This window comes from Perna viridis, chromosome 9, assembly GCF_037379345.1.
Source record: "Perna viridis isolate PV_CMFRI_1.1 ecotype Kerala chromosome 9, ASM3737934v1, whole genome shotgun sequence".
In the NCBI taxonomy this organism is placed as follows: Eukaryota; Metazoa; Mollusca; class Bivalvia; order Mytilida; family Mytilidae; genus Perna; species Perna viridis.
The window spans coordinates 4269606-4290484 of record NC_142453.1 but is presented as its reverse complement, the minus strand read 5'-3'; the positions used below and the strand labels follow the sequence as shown (position 1 = coordinate 4290484).

The window sequence follows — 20879 nt, the reverse complement described above, 5'->3', positions numbered from 1 at the left end:
AAAAATTCTACAGACTGACCTTTTTGAACTTGATATACTTTAGAATATTCATGTCATCACCTTCCTCCCTGACATCAGGTCTGACATAATTACTGACACGTTGTGCCGTACCCAGGACGATCTCCATCCATGATTTAGACAGACCCTCATCAGATAACATCTGCTGTACCAATCCATTCAGATGATCCTGGTATGCCTTCCTGAAAATGCATGAGAAAGTTTACCAAACTTACATCATCTAAGGGCTTTGGTTTTACAGAATCATTTTGAAGTAGACATGTACACAATGAGAGCAAGGGTTTATATTAGAGATGACCAATGAACTGTGATCCTTAACCTATGACCTTATGTATATGAAATTTCATTTTCTTCTGTCTTGTATCTTCCATCCTTTTAATTGACAATGTGTTTTTATATTTTCATTGTCCACTATTTAAAACATGGAAAAGTCCAGGACCTTCCATTCTTGAAAGGCATTAATCCATCTAGACTGAACCTTACCCTTTCCTATCATATTGTAAATGCTCCAAGTTTTTGTTGATATAACTCTTATGTCCTGCTGGGTACTTTACAATTGAAACAACAAACAAGTAAAAATTGCAAGTGTATACAAAGTTACATAATTGTATGAACCAATTCTAAAACTAGACAAAAAGTTTAGTGGAGTTAACTCTGTTGGTAGGTCATTTTTTTCAGTGCACTTTAACTCCATTTCAGAAAATTACAAATTTTCCTGTCTCAGATCTCTTTAAGGGTGTTCAGTCTCAAGCAAACAGACAGACAGACCAGAAGATTGCAGTAAAGCCCAGTTCAATAGAGAAAAGACTGGATGTAGAAACAATTGATTTCCTTCAGTAAACTAGAGACTTTCCTTTACCAATGCACCTCTTTTAGTGCATCAGAATTCATCCAACAGGCAGACAGACAGGCATAGTGATTGCAGTAAAGCCCTAATCTATACAGAATGAGCTAATCGAAAAATTGACTTACTTCAGTAAACTGTAGGCTTTCCTTTCTCCATTCTCTTCTTTAAGTGTATCAGAGTTCCTCCAACAGATAGATTTAATCAGTTTAGTTGCAGGAATACTCTGTTTTCCACCAAACAGATTATCTATATGTAACAGAAATAATATGATATATGGAAGCAGATATACATTAAGCTGAAAAAAGCCAACCTGTGTGATGTATTGAAATGCAATGGAAAACAATTAAACAAATTAATCCAAAATTATAATTATAAAAACTGATAATATACTTCAACAAACTATTGTAAACCAATTTGCCAAGATACTTATTTTCACAATACATGTATGTGATGTCATTTAATCTTTTAAATTGAACACTCTCTCAATGATGTCTTTTATTGTAAAGAAACTTATATGCAGTTATTTATTTTCATTCTATTTTCTTGCTCACAGAAATAGCAAATCTAAATCACTCACAAAAAATAAGTTGGTTTAGGAGTATTAAAAACCAAATTAAAATGACTGTAGTCAAGGACAAATGACTGTAGTCAAGGACAAATGACTGTAGTCAAGGACAAACTTTTACTACTCACAACAGAGTAGATTTTCTTTTCTCCAAAAAGGGTTAATGTATAGTTGACAACATTCATTGTACCTGCTATAATATCCTCTGTGTAACCAGACACATGTGAATCTTGTCTTGGTAGTGGCTCAAAATCTTTTTCTACACAAAGATAAATATTTGTAATGTTACCTACAGTGTGCAGAACTTGTTCCGTGTATAAGTTAAATCCTCAAGTGTTCTTGGGACGAGTGATCATATTTTAGTTATTCACGATAGCCAATTGATTATTCTATTTATTATATAGATTTTCTTCATAATTTATCCTTATATTCAATATGAATTTAAAATTCTGTGATTGGTAGATTGATATCAAAGCTGTGACATTTTGGTGGGAGAAAGTCCAAAAATTTCATTACCGAATTTATTTCACAGTGTGAATTATCAAAATTTATTACTTTGGGAACATTCAATGAAACACTGCTATCTATATAATAAATAATGTTATTGTAAAAATACAGACTTCATATTAAGTTGTAAAGGAGAAATTCACAAATAAAACAAACTGGTTCAAAGAATTACAAACATGAGGCTCCTGGGAGCCTGAATCGTTCACCTGGTTAAATTTTTGCCTTTCAAGGGCAAAAACTCTAACAAGGAGTTGTCTGACAATTTTGACTCCATGAAGACTATGGTAGGACTTATCGTAAGGATCATTTCATCAATTGAAATTTTCATTCTATCTGTTATAGTTTTAAAGATATTGACTGGAAACTGCTAAAAACATATTTTTTGCCATTCAAAGGCAAAATAACTCTTACATGGAGTCGTCTGACAACTTTGATCCCTTGGGGACTTTTGTAGGCCTTATTATATGGATCATTTCAGCATTTGAAAGATATTGGCTAAACCTAAGGGTTTCGGAGATATATGCAAAAAAACTGCTGTCTGACCCCTATGTTCTATTTATAGTAACAGCAGCCATGTTTTTTAAACGATCAAAAATCCAAATGGTCGTTTCGTTCATGATACCCTAAAAACAAAAATACCAACTTTAATTGAATTCTGTACAGTAGATTCTGAGGAGAAGATTTTTGAAAGTAATAACATCAAAAACAGCACAAAACATCCAAAAATGGCAATAACTGCAACATGGGTCAACAGATTTTCACCAAATTTTGACCACAGATAGATCCTATCATGCTGAATACCCAAGTCAGAATTTGCTTAAACCTAACAGTTTTGGAGATATATGCAAAAATCTGCTGTCTGACAATAATGTTCTATTCTAGTTACGACGGCCATGTTTATTAACAGATCAAAAATCCAAACAGTCATTTTGTGAAGGATACTCTAAGAAAAAATTATCTTATCCAAATCCATTCAGCAGTTTCAGAGGAGAAGATGTTTGAAGAAATTGGTAACGACTATGACGACAACAATGGACGCCAAGTGATGTCAATAGCTCACATGGCCTACACTACAATACATGGGTTTCATATGTATTTTAATTTAACAAACAGAACTTTTCCACAACTTAACCTTCATCATAAAAATCTTACAATGACACTTGACTGATAGACAGAAAAAAAATCTTCAGCTGTAAAAAGAAAAACTGTTGGGTAGACGCTGTTAAGTAGAATTTTTCTTCCTTCAAATTGACAATCAAGTTTTCCCTTGTTCATATGGTTAAAAAGAATTGACTTTATACAGACTTACCATCTGCTGAAGATAAAGGTAAGTAAAATGTGCTTCCCTCTGTCTCTGGTTTGTCTAAAGTGGCCTCATCTGAAATAATGCACTGTTGATTTGCATTGTGAGAAAAGAAGAAGCAGTAAAACAGGTAGAAATCAGGCCTTGGAACCACAAAACTTAACTTAAATTACTTAACTTCCATTGTAACTCCAATCAAAGTCTTTAAATATGATGATGTCACAAACAGTTAATAATTTTATGAGATTTGAGTAATTTTTTCAAATTTTATGGCACTGGAGTCAGAGGTCAAGAATGGTCTAGTACTTTCTCTAACTTCATTTCAATAGTTCATTTGAGGAAAACCAAAAGCCTATGATGAAGTGTCAAGGAAAAGGACTGAAGGTCCAGGAGCTACAATGTAGGTACAGGCCAATGAAATTTCAAAAGTCCTTTGTTAGAAATTGTACGTCCCAGACTTTGGACCACCAATAGTTCAACCCCCTGGGCATTCCTTCAACAAGAAAACACTGGTAACACCAAAACTACCAAATGAATAAAAAATGTTTAACACAAAGAAAACCAAACTTCACGCGAAAAACCCCCAGGTATGCCAATAAAATCAAGGGGTGAATTCAGGTGCTCCAGAAGGGCAATCAATTCCTGTTTTTGCAAGTATAAGTCAGAATAAGTCATTATTGCATGTTCAAACAGCTAAGTTAAGTAAACTGATACCTCTCCAACACAAACCAATTATAAAATGGATTCAGTTAATTTTTATTTAAGACCCATATACATGTACATGTAAGTGAAACAACTGCCTTAGCAAACAGTATAAATTCTTTAAAAGAAGTTTCACTGTAATATAAAAAAAAACTTACAACTGCGGTCCAAATGGTCAGTTTTGACATCAATATCCTTTAACCATTGAGGCTCTGTACTGTTTTCAGTTGGATTTGGGTTCTCTGGAGGGTCTATAGGGGTAGTCTGCAAAAAAAAAAAAAAAATGTCATCATGAAAACTATTGTGGTTATGTAATGCTTTAAATTTTAAATTTATTTGAGGTTTAATAACGTTCCTAGTACTTACTGATTTACAAACTTTCTTGTGATTTGACCCATCAATGCTTCACAACAAAAATTTAAGAAGATTTATTTAAAGACTAAAAGAAAAGGAAACTTTTTTTTTCAAAAACCTATTTATAGCATTAAAATGACAAGGCTATATAGGGCCGTTCAGTTAAAAGATATGACGTACCCAGGGAGCTATTTATAGAAGTTATAGTATTACCTCTGAGGGTTTATATAGTGCAAAGTTGTCCTGGAAGATAGTCTGCTGTCCACCAATGATCTCCAGATAACCAGCATCAAGTAAAGCCTGACCAATCACAACTGCCTGCATTCTGTTATGTTTAGAAATAAAAAAAAAATGATATTTTGCTTCATATCTTAGAGTTGCAAGGTTTGAAGAAAAAAAATTACGTCTGAAGAAAGTATAAAAATATGGACAATTGACAAGATGATTTAACTATTTTAACAGACATACTTAGATTCAAATAATGGAATAACAGAAAATTTAAAGGTCCTTCTCAGTTATACAGTTAAAAACCTTAGGCAATTCACCAGGTGATTGTCAATTAATCATTGGAAGGCCAATACTGTTACTCAAACATCATCTTTGTATGCAGTGTAATTAAGAACACAGAAAACAATACATGTAAGTAAATAATCAAACCTAGCCACTATAAAGTGAGAGCAAGAACCAGGTGTGTTGATAGATTAAATGCCCACAACACCTAATTTCCTAATATCCAAATATGGCCTTTTTGTACATGTGTACCTAGTCCTTTCCTGATGTCATGGGAAAAGAAAACCATGACAAATGAATTTAGATACCGTGAAAGTACTTTGATATGTAGATACCAATTCTCGTGAATTAGGGAAGATACAGAAGTTCGTGGATGCTTGAAATCATGGTTTTGAGGTTTTAAGTATACACATTGTTGCGATTCTCCTTTTATTGAAACCAAGTTTCATGGTTTGGCCTACCCACGAAAAACTACAAAAATTGGTATCCCATAAACAAAAGTACTTTCATAGTATAACAAGGGAACTAAATCTTGCCTAAATTACCTCTGAGCTGCTTTGTCATTGCCAAGGAGCCAGTCAACTAATTTATTACCAACAATACACTTGTAGTAGGTTTTCAGACGTATCCTGTGACTCTGCATCTCGACACCTTTTGATGGGTCTACAATCTGTCGCCATATCTCACGTAACTGGACTGAATCCTGAAAGTCAATGATTTACAAATAAAGCAATTTACAGCAGAATAAATGTTCATTTTTATTGGTAAAACAAGATTACCAAACATGACATGAGCATCTCTTTAGCAAAGAATAAAGAATACTTACCCACCCAATGCACCTATTACATACACCAAGAACTAACTGAAGTTGGTTGTCCATTTACCTTTTTGTTAGTTTTATATGGGGTTTTATTTTTGTCTTCATTTTTCATTAAATCAACATTTATTTCACTTGCTAGATTTACCTAATCTGTCTTTATCTACATTATCTATTAAATTTTACATAAATGTACAATATTCATATATTGCTAACATAAGATAATCAAATATTTTGAAATGATAGATTGATTGATTGCAGTTTTACATTCAATGACAGATACTTCATGCACTTAAGGACATTAAAGTTGGCTCAATCCAACAGACCCATCTTTGTACTTACTCTACAGTCCAACACACTGACTCAAGGGATGTCAATAGAAGCCGTCAACCGGCAAAATTGGACAGCTATTTGCTCATCTTTTGACAGCTTCTGCATTTTCAAAAAATGGGTGAACTCTTGTCAAATTTTCATCAGTCCACCTGCTACTTTTTCTTTTTTTCCTACTACTTAAAATACTACTGACATATCTGGGCTCTGATTTTTTAAAATTTGCTCACAGAATGAACAGCCTACATGTAGCCCCAATCGGAGACATTATTCTGACTTCAAACCAACTAATCATTATGAACAAATTACAAAAGTATATAAACTGAAACACATGATTATCATATCACACTCAATTCTTCTTTTATCAAAAGCTGCACTCCATATAATTCCCTTGCACGGCACTTTAGTCTTCAATCAGTGTCGTTATTGACAGGATAAATCTCATGTACATTGAACTCTCTACTGTATAAATAAATTGTCTCACTTGTAAATGCACTTTAGCTGTGTAGAACATACCTCCAAGATTTTCTTATTCAGTCCAGTATTAATGTCGTCTGCTGGGTTGCCTTGCGTCAGGTCAAATGGTATCAGTACATCAATACTTGGGGTACCTGGAGCTATCATGGAGGAAGACCTAAACAGTAAGAGCAATACATCAATACTTGGGGTACCTGGAGCTATCATGGAGGACGATGTAAACAGTAAGAGGAATATAATATAAAAGTAACATAGGACAACAAAAAATTATTTCTTGGTTTTTCCAATCCTCCATTAGAATGCCTCATTTCACATTCTAATGGTCAAATCAGTAACTGAGTTTTTGATGTCTACTTTACCAAACTTTGCACTGAAGTATATTTTGGAAAGATAGCCACCTACTTTTGGATTTATAGATGCTATTTAGTAAAAATATACATGTACATGCACAATAAAATAATACATGTAAATACATGTATAATGTTATTAAAGAAAAGTCAACTGTCTATAGTGCTCTGTGTTTTTGTCACTATGAATGTTGACAGACCTTGGTAGATCTTGTGATGTCCTCTTTTTTGACCCCCAATGACTGTAAGCATGAGGCTCAGCCTCCATTGACAGCTGAAGATCTTCCTTATCTACGCTGATGTTACCACTAGGTTCATTCTGCAGGGCACTCATGGCTACTTTACCACAGTAGGTACACACTCTTATTCCACCTGAAATAAAGTGGGAATAGCATAGTAAAGATCTATAAAACCATTTAGTAGGACTATGGATAATAAGGGTCATTTTAAGGGATATTGGCTTATTAGTGCTTTATACGGCAAATTTGGTGAGAAATATTTTATTGTTGTAAAGAACAATAAGGAAATACAAAAAAAAGGAGAGAATTCTATAAATAGTAAGTGGATAACTATATCAGGAGTGTATAAATGCATAAGATAATGTAAAGTTCACAAAATAGGATGTTAAGTGAAAGCAAGACATTCTCAGAAAATCTAGAGATGATTTTACAAAAATAAATGTACATGAATCAAATGGAGTCAAATAAGACAAATGTAAGATTTCAAAATTCAAGAGAAGACAGCAGATAGAAAAAGAATATAACAATAGCATGCACAAAAACAAAATGGTTAACTGAAAGTACATTTTAAAAAGAAACTGAAATTTAGGGAAGATAGTTGAAATAAGGAATATGTCAGAGAGACAAAAACCCTACCAAACTGGAAAAAAAAACTAGCTGAAGACAGTTTATGGGCCTTCAGTTTATGCCAAGAAATTTCCTACACTTTTAAGCTCCCTTTGATTGGTCAATGAAACATAGTTCTTATTTGTATTTCTCATATTTCTCAATCATTTTTTTTTAAAGAAAACTTACAGGTAATATATATTTTTTTAATACATGTACATTGTGTAAAAATTCATCAATGTTTTTGCTAGGCACATAACAAGAGCAGATTTTAAGAAACAAATTTTTAAAAATTGCTAATTCAGATATTATTGCAAAAATGCAATTGACACTATATTGCAATAATTAAACTCACACTATTTATAACATACATGTAAATAATGTGGATTTTTTTTTTCTCAAAATCAGAAAAATTAAAATCCAAATGTTGAATAAAATAACAAAATCACAACAACTAATGCCCTAAATAATTTCTGTATTTACACAATAGAAGATAAGGTTTATTTATAATCATAACACCATATGGTTAATTCTGTAAAAGGCTCATGACTTTACACCAAAATAATGTACACCAATACCTGAAAAAAGGCAGATGGATAGATTATGCAGGGGCAGATCCAGAAATTTATAATAAAAAAGAGAGTTCCAGTCCCGGCTATGACTTGCTTAATATTTTGCACAAAATCAACAAATTTTCCAAAGGGAGGTTTAAACCTCTGGAACCCTCTCCCTGGATCAACCCCTGCTATATTGGGAAAGAATAAAAAAATTGGGTTAGTCATTTATTGACATAACAGTATGGATGCTGTTAATCATTTAAATCAATATTACCATGGTATGCACAGAATTTGTTACCATCTAAAACAAATGTAGTAAAATATACAATGAATAATATATTTAACATTGTAGCATCAATAAGTAAGTCACATCACGTTAAACTTGGATTTCATGAGAATCGGTCTCTTACTGGCATTTAGAAGCATAGGAAGTAATAAATACAATCTTACTAACAAAACCTCTTTTGAAATAAAAGGATGATAAAAGTTTGACCTTGAACTATTTATACACCAAACTGAGCTTGTAAACAGCACATTATAGAAAATTCTGTTAACTATGCATCATACTGATGTATACGGAAGTAGTAAACTAAACACAAATAGATCTTCAGGTTTTAATGCTGTCAACATTATAAATTCAAAAATATTTCGACAACAAAACTTACAAGCCCCATTTAGACAAAAACTACAATCAATTCAAGTAAGTGGCTCTTTTCTTAATAGAACAATGGCTTTTTTCCTTCTTCTATTTTAGTTTAAGGTTCCAAATAATTTTAATAGTATAAATTATTAACCATAAAATTTGAGTCTTTTATCATTGCAACTTTGTGAAATATTTGCAAGAATAACGAAAAGTTGTAACGAGAATGGATAGGGTGAGTACATATGTCAAAGAGACAACAACCAGAATGAAAAATGTCAGCTCAATTGCATATGTTGTCACACTATGTGCAACCCTACTCGTTCTATATTGTGAAAAATAGGAAACAAAACAGGAAGTTGAACTCAGACAGCAACAAATATTGCTTACAATATAAAGAGGACAGGTATGGTGTATATGTCAGAGACAACAACCCCACAGAGATTAAAATGTCATTGGCCTTTAATGAACGACAAGGAAATTCTCATAACACAGGACAAGCTGTAGCTGGCCCCAAAAAATCATTCTACACAAGTACAGTGAAAGACTTGTCTCTACATACTTAAGTAACATAAAAAATACACAAAAGTTAAAACGACACAAGACATACACTAAATGTACATGAGTACTTCATCAGAATCTATACCAAATTTAAAACTAGAAAAACTGTGAGCAATACTAACTTGACAACACCTACTCTCCTATTTGATAACCCCTACTCTCCTATTTGACAACCCCTACTCTCCTATTTGATAACCCCTACTCTCCTATTTGACAACCCCTACTCTCCTATTTGATAACCCCTACTCTCCTATTTGACAACCCCTACTCTCCTATTTGACTACATGTACCTTTTAACCTCCATTTTGATTTGGATCAAAATCTAAAACAGGTGGTGCACAATGGGAAAATGAAATAATGATTCTGTAAAAGTTTCATTCAATGCCATTTGGTGGTAAAGAAGAAGTAATGGATGACAGATGGGTCCCCATGTCCCCATATTCACAAATTACGAAGTCCATGTTTCATTATGTAAAACCCTCAAATTGATACAGATCAAACTCTAAAATAAAAGGTTCACAATGGAAACATGTAATCATGATTCTGTGAAAATTTATTTCAATTCAATTCAGTGGTATAGTGGGAGTAACAGATTAAAGAGATTAATCCCCCCAGTGTAACAGAAGGAAGGAAGGACAGACGAACACCCCTATCACAATATACCCCATCTTGCAAGTAGGGGTATAATAAATCCAACCAATGGGAGTCAAGATAATTAGGACAAATTTAGAATGATAAAATATCAAACGGACAAATCTATTCCATTGTACTACAAACTAGATAGGTAGAAGCATAAAAACAGTAAAACTGAGTAACATTTCTCCATTAATCTGTATTTTTTTTAAGATACCTTTATATCCAATTATTCTCCCCTGAAGCTCCTGGTTACAACATTTGCTGCAGAATATTTGTCCACAAATTCGGCAGTGATGGCGGCGACGGAAAGTCGTAAATTTGTCCCCACAATCATAACATTCCTTACAGCTCTCATCTGGCATCCAGTATTGCTTGAAATCACTATCTTTATATGTCTGGAGGGTCTGAAATATTTAAAGGAATGTTATAATATAATGTTCTACATAGGTTTTAAGATGACTGTAATGGTAAAACAAATAAATAACATTAAGATCATACAAAAGAAACATATATTTTTTTTACTTTTCCATTCATAGCACATTTCATCTAATAAATTATTCACACTTGTAGGAAAAATCCCAGATCTTAAAGATGGACTGTAAGAAGAACCAATAATACTTATCAAAGGCCTTATCCTAGTACTTACAATATGGTAAAAGGACCTAAAATTGATCCAGATCGCTTCACTCATTTTGGTGACTGCTCACCCATCCCTACAATACATGTACATGTATTAGAGGGCATGACTAAGATACTCCCTTTTAACAGCATTACAATGTCCTTACAATATTATGATCCAAAGATAGATCCTAAATGTCCCATCCCAGTCCTGACAAGTATCCCGTGCCTTAGACCTTAATGAGCCTATTCTATATAAGGCCTAAGATCTTACCCCTCATCAATAGCCTTACCCCAGTCCTGACAATACTGCTGAGTCTGTTCAGGACACCACTCAGTGTTCTAGCTGTGCTTGTACTGATGTCAGGTAAACTTGGTTTCACCACATGACCTTCAGTTTTGGCAGTGTTACTCTGTGGTAAACCAGGTTTAACGGATTGGTCTTCCAAACTGGCTTTAGATTTAACAACATTATTAGCAGTTTTGTCTTCTTTCACATTGGAACTAGATGATGATGCTCCCTTTGTATCTGAATGAATAAAAAAATATCCAAAAAAGTAAAATTTTTAAATAAATATCTTTATGCTAACTATTTATTCCTTCTCCTACTATGCTTTATATTAATTGTGATTTTCACAAATAAGAGCAAGGTACCAGAAAGGAGGCCTATCAACATCAGAAGGACATCAACGATTGATTTATTGATTGATTGCTGAGGTTTAACGCCTGGGCAGCAATATTTCAGCTGTATTCAGGTGATGAACATGACATGCGTGATAAAGTGAACATGAAATGATGATGATGAAATGAAAAAAGGGATGGGATACAAGGGTAATAGGGTCGATAAATTTTTGATTGCCACTAGAAAAAGGGAGAGATGGGTAGGGTTTGGCAATTTAGCCTCCTGTGGCAGAGCGCAAAGGTTCTTACTCCTATTGAATACCACAGCCGGGTTCTTCAATGTGCGAGGAACGTGGCATCTTTCCCAACATGTTGCACCACTAAGGTTTGCGGTCAGGTTTTTCGTATTATAGCCTAACAAACCCCAGCATGTAAAATGCCAGGGGTATCCCATTCCACCACCTGGGGCACACAACCCATCTGCTCTTCGGGCCGAGCTCCCTAGCCCCTGGCTAGGGTTCTGAGCACTATTTAGTTGCCTTTTACGACAAGCTTAGCGCTGCTGCAGGCCTATTCTTTTGACACCCGCAACTGCATGGGGCTGGGACAATGACGACAGATGCTGAGTGATGGCAATAGCTCACATGGCCTTTAGAGTGTTTTCATAAAATACTTGTATATTATCAATACATTGATATGGAAAGTATAAAAGGTAAAATATACCTTGAAACAAATCAACAATTAAGAGCCTGTAGAGTTACCCCTTTTTCCATTCTGTTTCATTGCCCCTTATGGTTCCTAGTTACCTGTAGATAATTTCCCTTTAACAGTTTCATTCTTGTCCAGATTTCTATCAGAAGATCCTTCCCGAGAAGAAGATCTACTGCTACCTATAACAAACAATATAACTTAATTGTAGAAATACATGTACAGAGGAACACGTACAAATTTATCTCTTTCGGATTTATCAGTGGGAAAACTATTATGGTGTTTTTCCAAGACTTTGAGATTATTACTTTCACATACATGTAGGAAATTGCTAAGAGTTGAATTTATGGGGAGGAAGGAACTTTTTTCTCTATTACACCATCCACAAATTATAACTGATGTTTTTCTCTATTATTCAATACTAAACGAAATGCCACAATGCCACACCACCCTTCATGTATTTATTAGAAGTGCTTCTTACCCTAACACAATTAATTCTGGAACAGCCCTAAATAACATATAACATTTCTTAAGGAATACATGTATTTAATAAAATGTAAATTCATTGAAGATAAAATATATTTTCAAAAATGTTTTTCTGTAATTACCCCCACACAATTAATTCTGGAACAGCCCTAACTAACATATAACATTTCTTAAGGAATACATGTATTTAATAAAATGTAAATTCATTGAAGACAAAATATATTTTCAAAAATGTTTTTCTGTAATTAATAACATGAAGCATATTAATGTATACAGATAAATGAAAGGTATGAAAAGTCCATCTAAAAGACCTTGACATGCAGTTTAAAAAATAACTGTCATAGAAACAATATAGAATAAACTAAACTTTGTGAACTGGGTTATCCTTACGTAGGTCTGGTTATAATAAATGTTAATTTTTTTCATTGGACTACATTTTGTATTTTTTTTCTACATTTTCTTATGAAATCTTCAAGTAAATTTTTGGTGCTGCCCTGTTCATCATTGCACAATTATTTGCTTTGTGATATTAAGTTCAAGATCAAATTCAAAATTTTGAATCAATAATTAACGAATGAAGCATATTTTTGGCATTTTTTTTGTTTCCTTGATGTAATTTTTTTGATATTGTATGTTTGTCCACTACTTCAAAGTTGTTTGCTGAGCTTGCAGCATGATAACTGGTTAGAAATTAATGATTTCGCCATAAAGTCAATGGTACATGTAGTCATTATTTTTTTTAATTTCTTTTTCAGAGCTTATTTGAAGGTGTGTTTACACTTATTGAAGTCCTTTTGGTGATCTTTTAGTATTTACTATTTTTATAGGGGTTATACATGTATGATGGTGCACTTGTTGTGTTTCATCGTATCTGTTCCTTTCTCTATTATGTACAATGTACACTGTTTAGATATAAGAATATTTGATGAACTGCAAATGTACAAGTAACCAAAAAATAAAATTGTCATACTTTTATTTCTCCTCCATAACCTCCAGAACAGATTGCCTCCATCAGCAACATCTGAACTGAGGGGCCCAAATGAGGTTAATGTTGTAGGTGGTTCATCCCATGCTGACATCTTAATTCACACAACAGACCTAGCACAGATTTATGTGCTTGGTAGACAACAGATGACAGGCATTCCTCAAGTTCAGTCAAAAATGCCTACAAAGAATTGCATGTACAAACATTGAATGTCATATCTAAATCTACTAAAATTGATGAAAATATCATAAAAGAATACAGAACCACTGTACATGTACATTTGTAGATGTAGTTCTATGACAATTGCCAAAAAAATCATTATACACTACCAAAGGGAGCTTAAATGACTGTAGTATCAACTGGGTCAAGCATACTTATGGGTAGAAAAAGCATCAATATGTGGTTTGAGGCATGTAAAAACAGGACCTTAAAACTGATATAATGGCAGCTTCATTTTCATACACTTGGTACATGTAAATGCGAACTACATAATGTAACTTCGATGATTAAATACAAATCAAATCTGAGCTTTTTATAAGATAGGGATGGTCAAAACATGGTACTCGAGTGTTTACAAAAATTATGTTATCGATACCAGAAAATTGACCAAAAGACATTTCAGACCATGACATCCCACAGTTCCTAACCAAAGCTGGACATTTTTGCCCATACGTATTTCAAACCATGGTAGTAGGAGAATGCATAAGGACAATAAAAAGCATATATCATTACACATTTTACCAATTCAGGGATTTAGCCAGGATTTTCAACCCATTAGTCACTTTTGCGTAAGACTAAATCTCAATACTGTTTTTTCTTTTCGCGTCGCAAATTTATCAGCATGCATGTATATACATACACTTATAACAACTATATTATAAATAAAAACATGTTTATTTCTATTTCAGCACTGGTATATAAACAACAGATAATTCATATTAATAAAAAATATATAACAACATACATTTTCTACATTAGCAACTATTCATGAATAAAAAATGCAAAAAAATACTTTGTCACTGTGTCATACATATCATCTGACTCGTGTGTTTTATTGGCTGAAGTCACTCCTTGCTCAAATTCTGGCTTCATGGATTTGGTCTGGACTGCCCGTTTATGATCAGCAGTGATGATGTGCTTCTGTATATTATCTTTTAGAAAATGTATTGGTAAGTCCAGCATCTTGGCAGTCACGGCAGTACATCGCCCCATCTTTGTAGTATATGCATGGAAATATCTTTGACCACTCTGGTTTAAATTTTGACTTTAATAGTCGATCACTGCGACTCTTTGTAGTATTTGACTTATTTTTAGACTTTTGACCTTTAGGTACGTTGTCATGTGATGACGAACTAAAATAGTTTGTAATGGCGGACATAGTTGCGATTCGAACTGTGATTGAAAAATCCAAACATCTTTCCATTTTAAATACATACGATGACACTGAGTACTTTGAGAACGTGTCACAGCGCTCAACAAACAAATCATTACCGTTAATTAATTTGTTTGTCAGGATAATTAGCCTCAACCAGGTGATCAAGCAAGGTGTGATCAAAGGTGATGCAATCAAAACATTGGTCATGATTGTTTATTGTAAAACTCTAATTGGCTTGGGAAAGGTAATAAAGTTGTCAATTATGGGGTCATGGGAACATCAGAGGCTTTTTTACCGATATTTTTTTGGGGGGAGCAAAATATCAAGTGACGAATTGTGAATGAGAAAATTTCGCCACTTTCGAAAATCATTCGTCAATGGTGAAAATGGCGAGCGCTAGCTAAATCACTGCCAATTGCAAAAATTATGACAGGTTTTATGTATTTGAATTTATATGATTTTTAAGGAGCATTTAAGGTTTCATCTTTCTCATACTAATTTTCATATTATACCATTGATATATAAATAAGAGAGTATTTTTATCTAAACTTATTTAAAGATATAACTTCTAAATAAAATGAATCAAGTGGAAGTCAAATAATGGATACGTGTTTCTAATGTAATGTTCATACTTGAAATAATTCTACCCAGATAATTACATGTACACGTGTACATGTACTTTTATTTCAAGCAAATTAACATGCTTACAACTTTTCATAGGGAAGACAGTGACACAGTGACAAGATTGATTAACCTTAGTGGCAGATGTCACAATGTTTTGACTCAAACACATGAAAAACTGATAGCAAGTAAAGAAGAGGAACATTTTCAAACTAAATATAAGAGTTTTACTTAAAAAAGATAAGAAAAGCTCTGACCCTGTACTGAGGTCTAAATTCCAGACAAAAAATTAAAAATTTTCCAGTTCCGAGGTTAAATGTTTCTCACAAGTATGACCTCGATAAAAATAGCCTTTTTTAAAAAAAGAACAAGGAAAAAAACGTTATTTCAATTTATACCCATTTTGTACCTATTCTAAAGTTGATAAACATAGTCAGACTTTTGTTTTCATGTGATGCGGAAGTATAATTTATATTCTAAGTTAGACCCAACACCGGATGGATAAGGTGAGTAATCCGGTTATTTACAATACAAAAGCTTTATTTAACATCGATATTACATATCTTATAAAGCCTATTTGGCCGAGTGGTCTAAGGCGCTGGACTTTGTGCAGGCGGTGTTGCCATAGATGTCACAGCGGTACGAGTTCGAGTCCCGCGAAGGGAACGACAAAAATTTGCTTCGCAAATTTGACAGTTTTAACATCGTTGGGAATTTTTCAGACCCTTCTATATGTTTATGTTGTCTTCCCCGTATCGATTTGATCCGATGGAGCAGTGTAGCGAATAGAGTCGTCACATTCTGAGACGTATATATATATATATCGATTTTCGCATCATATTCGGACAAATGTAGATGTGGTATTTAAGACAAGAAAGGTCAACTGGAAGTCATGAAACTGAGTGTAACTTACACGTTCGCCGGCATGTTACTTGTCATTCTGCATCTGTATTTTTGTAGATAAACGCCCTTCCTTTTTTCCATTAGGAAAAAGGTACAAGAAGGCGTTCAGTGATAAAAAAAAACCTGGATAAAAACCTACTCCTACGCGTTGAAATAGATTGGAAATCCATACCTCCATAATCAAATGGTGTCAATCCTGGAAGATAGCTTGCCTGGCAACCTCTAGCATGAATTGTTTGATTAATGATACACCTTAATTATGCGTAACTCCTTGTAACCAACATGACCCCCAGGTACATCATATCATGACAAAGACTCTGCCCCTTTTCTGTTTTTTTAAATAATAGATATATTTTTCTGCTAAATAACTTTCCGCTTTTATCACTCTGCAACGGTTTCTCCTTGAAATAGCAGTTTTACTATCAAGCCGTTTTACGATTTACTAGTAACTCGTAAAAATCCAGTCGCTGTACATGTACCATTTTACCGCAAATGTTTTTAATAGAACATAACGAATGATGTATATAATGTTTTAGCCGCTTATTCAGTAACACTCAAGTCGATTTAGATTTAAAAAAAGCTTAAAAATAATAATAAACCAAACCCAGCAACACAGTGTTGCAAAGCAATGTTTCCCCTTTTACTTGTATGCTTTCGCTCGATCAAATGGAAGATTCATCTCAGGATTTAAAAAAAAAATGAAATGGGTATTCTCAATTTTGAAAGCATAATAAACACATTCCTTGTTGACAAATCTCGACCAAAAACCAAAAGTTATTTCAGTACCATATTAGAATTTGTATAAATAAAACACAAAGTCTGTTTTAAGAGTAATCAAGGGAACAAAGGTTATAGCGGTAATCAAAAGTATGTAATCCAGGGACAAAGGCCAGACATGGAAAACAGACACACACAACAAATAACACAAAGTAACGAAAATTATACATACAAAGTAATAAAAGCAAATGAGCAACTCGGACTCCACTAAAAACTGGGAACATGGACCAGGTGCACCGGTAGGGTAAGCGTCCTCTGCTTTTCTAGAAACACCCGCCGAGTGCTCATAAAAAGTCAAGTCCGGGGTAGTCAAACGAGGACAGGAAAACCATAACCCCTTGAATAAATCAGTTTTCATGGTGCAGACGGATACACCATAACGATCCACGAGTTCATGAAGACGACCATAAAACTTCTGTAGTGATAACTTCAATCTTGTAGCAACATAACCCTGTTCCAGAAGTCTATTTGTTAGAGTTCTAGCGCGATAGAAAAAGTCTGCGTAGTTTCGGCAAGCTCCGGAATAACGTATGAGTTGTGATATGAACACTCCATACGCAGGTGCTGAAGGGATGTTGCCACAGATGAAAGGAAAGTTGACAATTCTGAATGAAAAGTCATCACGTTTGTCGTAAAGTTTGGTCAATAGTTTTCCTTTACCATCGATTTCTAAGTGTAGGTTAAGATATGAGGCTGACTTCACAGTTTTTGTAGTATCCTTTATCTGAAGTTCTTTTGAGTAGATGCGATGTATCAAATCCCCTAAATTAGGATTATTTAAAGATAATACGTCATCTATATAGCGGAAACTGAGATTGAAGGATTTAGCCAAACGATAGTCTTTCTTTCTGATCAGACCAGCTATAAAGTCAGCTTCATAAGAGTGAAGGAATAGGTCAGCAAGTAAAGGAGCACAAAAAATTAATAAATGTTGGCTAAGCTTTACCGTACTTACAATCATAAATACCTTTATATACCGAGAAAGATGGTGAAGGATTTCTTTTTGAAATGGTGAAGACTAGAGCCTTGTTTTTTTTTAAATATTAGAATCTTATTCATGAACGTCATGAACTTAAATCAATTAAAACTGGGATATGGTTTGGAGATAAATAAGTGACAGTACACGTGAAGTCATCCGAGCTTTTCATCACACAAACCATCGTATCACACGGGGATGGAAGCCCGATGATTTTAGATTTGAGAACATTTAAAAGGCAATCGAAACTACTACTCAGCCTTTCACGTTTCACAAAATGTTTTTTAGGAAGAAGAGACGAATTTGAATGAGTAGATTGCACAATTATAATTTAGGACAATTGAATATTATGTTATTTTGGGTTCTTTACAAGTAATGTGAGACTTTTGCCAGCTTTGGTCGCATTAGAATATCCCCCACAAACAACAAAACAAAACAAAAAAACAAAAAACAAAAAACACAACATAACATAAAAAAAACAACAAAAAACAACAAAAATATATTCTACTAAAGTATGTTTAAATAAGAATATCTCGAATGAAAAGTATTCTACTGAAGAATCTCTAAATAAGAATAATTCGCTTTCTATATCATCTGCTAAGATATACCCGGCTATATCAACTCTTATTTTGGGGAAACAACACATATTCTGACCCAATCCCAAATATTCCTGGGTTATCTCACATCCTAAGCAAGCTGTCAAATCACAATGTAGGAATTGCTGGCATATTTCATTTCATTAGAATATCATATTACTATCTCAGATGGACTGGTATAAAAGGAAAGCTGATTAGAAACATTATAAACCCACCAAACAGCAAAAAATTCTTTCCGATAGGTAAGAAATTTAATGTTCATTGCTTGGCATTTGTTAGATGACTGTCTCATTAGCAATCATATCACATGCATCTCCTATTTTGATACTTTCCAAGAGGTAAACCATGTCTACTCGATTGCCAAGCCTTTGCTATCAGTAAAATAGGAGCTGTGGTACGATTGTCATTGAGACAGTCATCCACCAAAAGCCAAGCAACGAACAATTTAACTTCTACTGGTCACCACACGGCCTTTAATGATGAGCAAAACCCATACCATAATGCAGGCTATAAAAGCCCCAAAATAAATGAAGTAAAACTATTCATTAAAGACGAAAATCGACCTAACCTATAGAAAAAACGTAAAACCAATAACAATGAACATAAAAAATACACCAACAACCGGTGGACTACAGGTTCCTGGCTTAGTACAAGTCTTGGGAAAATACAACAATAAAACGAGCTAAAAAATCAGTTGAATTCGAATTTAACTCTTGAGATCGACACAGAATAAAACACTCTAACTAATAAGACAAAAGACAACAACAACGAAAGAGTATACTCAATTGAGTTTTACCACTTTTCTAGTTTCGTATTTTTTATATTGATTTCATTTTTATGGTGTGCTAAATGTGTTAAATTGCTTTTAGGTATAATAATTAAAATTTTTTGTTTTGTTAATTTGAGCTAATGAACACAAAATAGATGTACCGGTATATTTATCAGTGGTTTATAACTATTACTTGATTGGAGTCATATAGGAGCCCAAGTCTTCTCCTCGATCGGAACTACTCGGCCATTTCCTCTACACCTGTTTTTTTTGTGTAACTAGGAAGACTGACGAGTTCCGATTGGTCTTCTCCTGTACTTGCTGGGGGTAACTTACTAGACAATAATTTGTTGTGATAAGTATAACAATTATATCTATATAGAACTAAAACGTAAAAAAATGCACATAATTCTTAATTATTGTATTGCAAGATATGATTTCATGAAGTTGAAAGCCATAAAGCACCATGAAACGAATACATTATCCTCAATTCATATATGCACCTTTTACAAAACGAAGCCAGTACGTGTTTATTAATACATCTGTTTCTAGATCACTATTTGTATTATTTCTCTTCTCCCCGCGGTTAGACACTAAAGTAACATTTAAACAGCATCATCAACGAAAATAGTCTCATTTATCATTGTACACGCATAAGACAGTTAAATAGGGCCCCCTTTTGTCGGAAATTTTGTTAATTTCGTGCAAAATGTAAGCAAACAATGAGCAAATAATGGCCTTGAACCCCGATTTTTTTCCGAAACCAAGCTGGAACCCCCTTACGAAATCTCTGCACCCACAGGTTGAAACTCTCTTATTATACATTGTATGTTTGGTTATGTAATAAAATGGTATGTTACAAGTATTGCAGCTGTGACTGACAGAATTAACTTACAGTACTTTGAACTTTGAATTTTGAACTCAGTACCTTGACCGACTCCCAATAAAGGTTGACTATGATATCACTGAGAAAACACAATCTTCTTTATGTTTTTTTTATTTTTTTGTACCAAAAACACTTGTTGTACATGGACCATTTCAAGTTAATGAAACAAGATCGTTATTTTAAAATAGTAGTAAAGGGAACCAAGACTATTACGGAAATCAAAATAATGTTATCCAGGGACAAAGACCAGACACGGAACAAAAGACAAACACAATAAAGAACATAAAATAACCAAACTAATATACACAAAGTAACAAAAGTAAATGAACAAATCGGACTCCACTAAAAACTGGGAGCATAGACCAGGTGTACTGGTAAGGTAAGCGTCTCCTGCTTTTCTTGTTGCTCATAAAGTCAAGTAAAGGGTAGACGGAAAAGGAAAACTATGACACATTGAACAAATCTGTTTTCATGGTCCAGATGGATACATCATAACGATCGACGAGTTCTGACCATAAAACTTCTGTAGTGATGACTTCAAT

General features: G+C 33.7%; 1 protein-coding gene across 5 annotated transcripts in view; it reads right to left on the bottom strand.

The window, feature by feature from the left end:
* Nucleotides 1-15901, bottom strand: part of LOC148606185 (1-phosphatidylinositol 3-phosphate 5-kinase-like) — a 52445-nt gene extending 36544 nt beyond the window's left edge. For 3 of the 5 annotated variants that reach the window (XM_088547184.1, XM_088547186.1, XM_088547187.1), the window contains exons 1-15: nt 15840-15901; nt 13420-13614; nt 12062-12145; nt 10928-11163; nt 10231-10420; nt 8454-8480; nt 6978-7149; nt 6470-6587; nt 5352-5509; nt 4510-4621; nt 4101-4206; nt 3247-3315; nt 1621-1689; nt 991-1111; nt 20-200 (exon numbers count right to left, since the gene is read on the bottom strand). In XM_088547184.1, the coding sequence (XP_088403310.1) occupies nt 20-200; nt 991-1111; nt 1621-1689; nt 3247-3315; nt 4101-4206; nt 4510-4621; nt 5352-5509; nt 6470-6587; nt 6978-7149; nt 8454-8480; nt 10231-10420; nt 10928-11163; nt 12062-12145; nt 13420-13528 (1752 nt within the window). In that variant the 5' untranslated portion in view covers nt 13529-13614; nt 15840-15901. Of the gene's footprint in view, nt 1-19; nt 201-990; nt 1112-1620; nt 1690-3246; nt 3316-4100; nt 4207-4509; nt 4622-5351; nt 5510-6469; nt 6588-6977; nt 7150-8453; nt 8481-10230; nt 10421-10662; nt 10730-10927; nt 11164-12061; nt 12146-13419; nt 13615-15839 lie in introns of those variants that run through there. The other 2 variants (XM_088547185.1, XM_088547188.1) reach the window with 2 other exon arrangements.
* Between the last annotated feature and the right edge of the window lie 4978 nt (nt 15902-20879).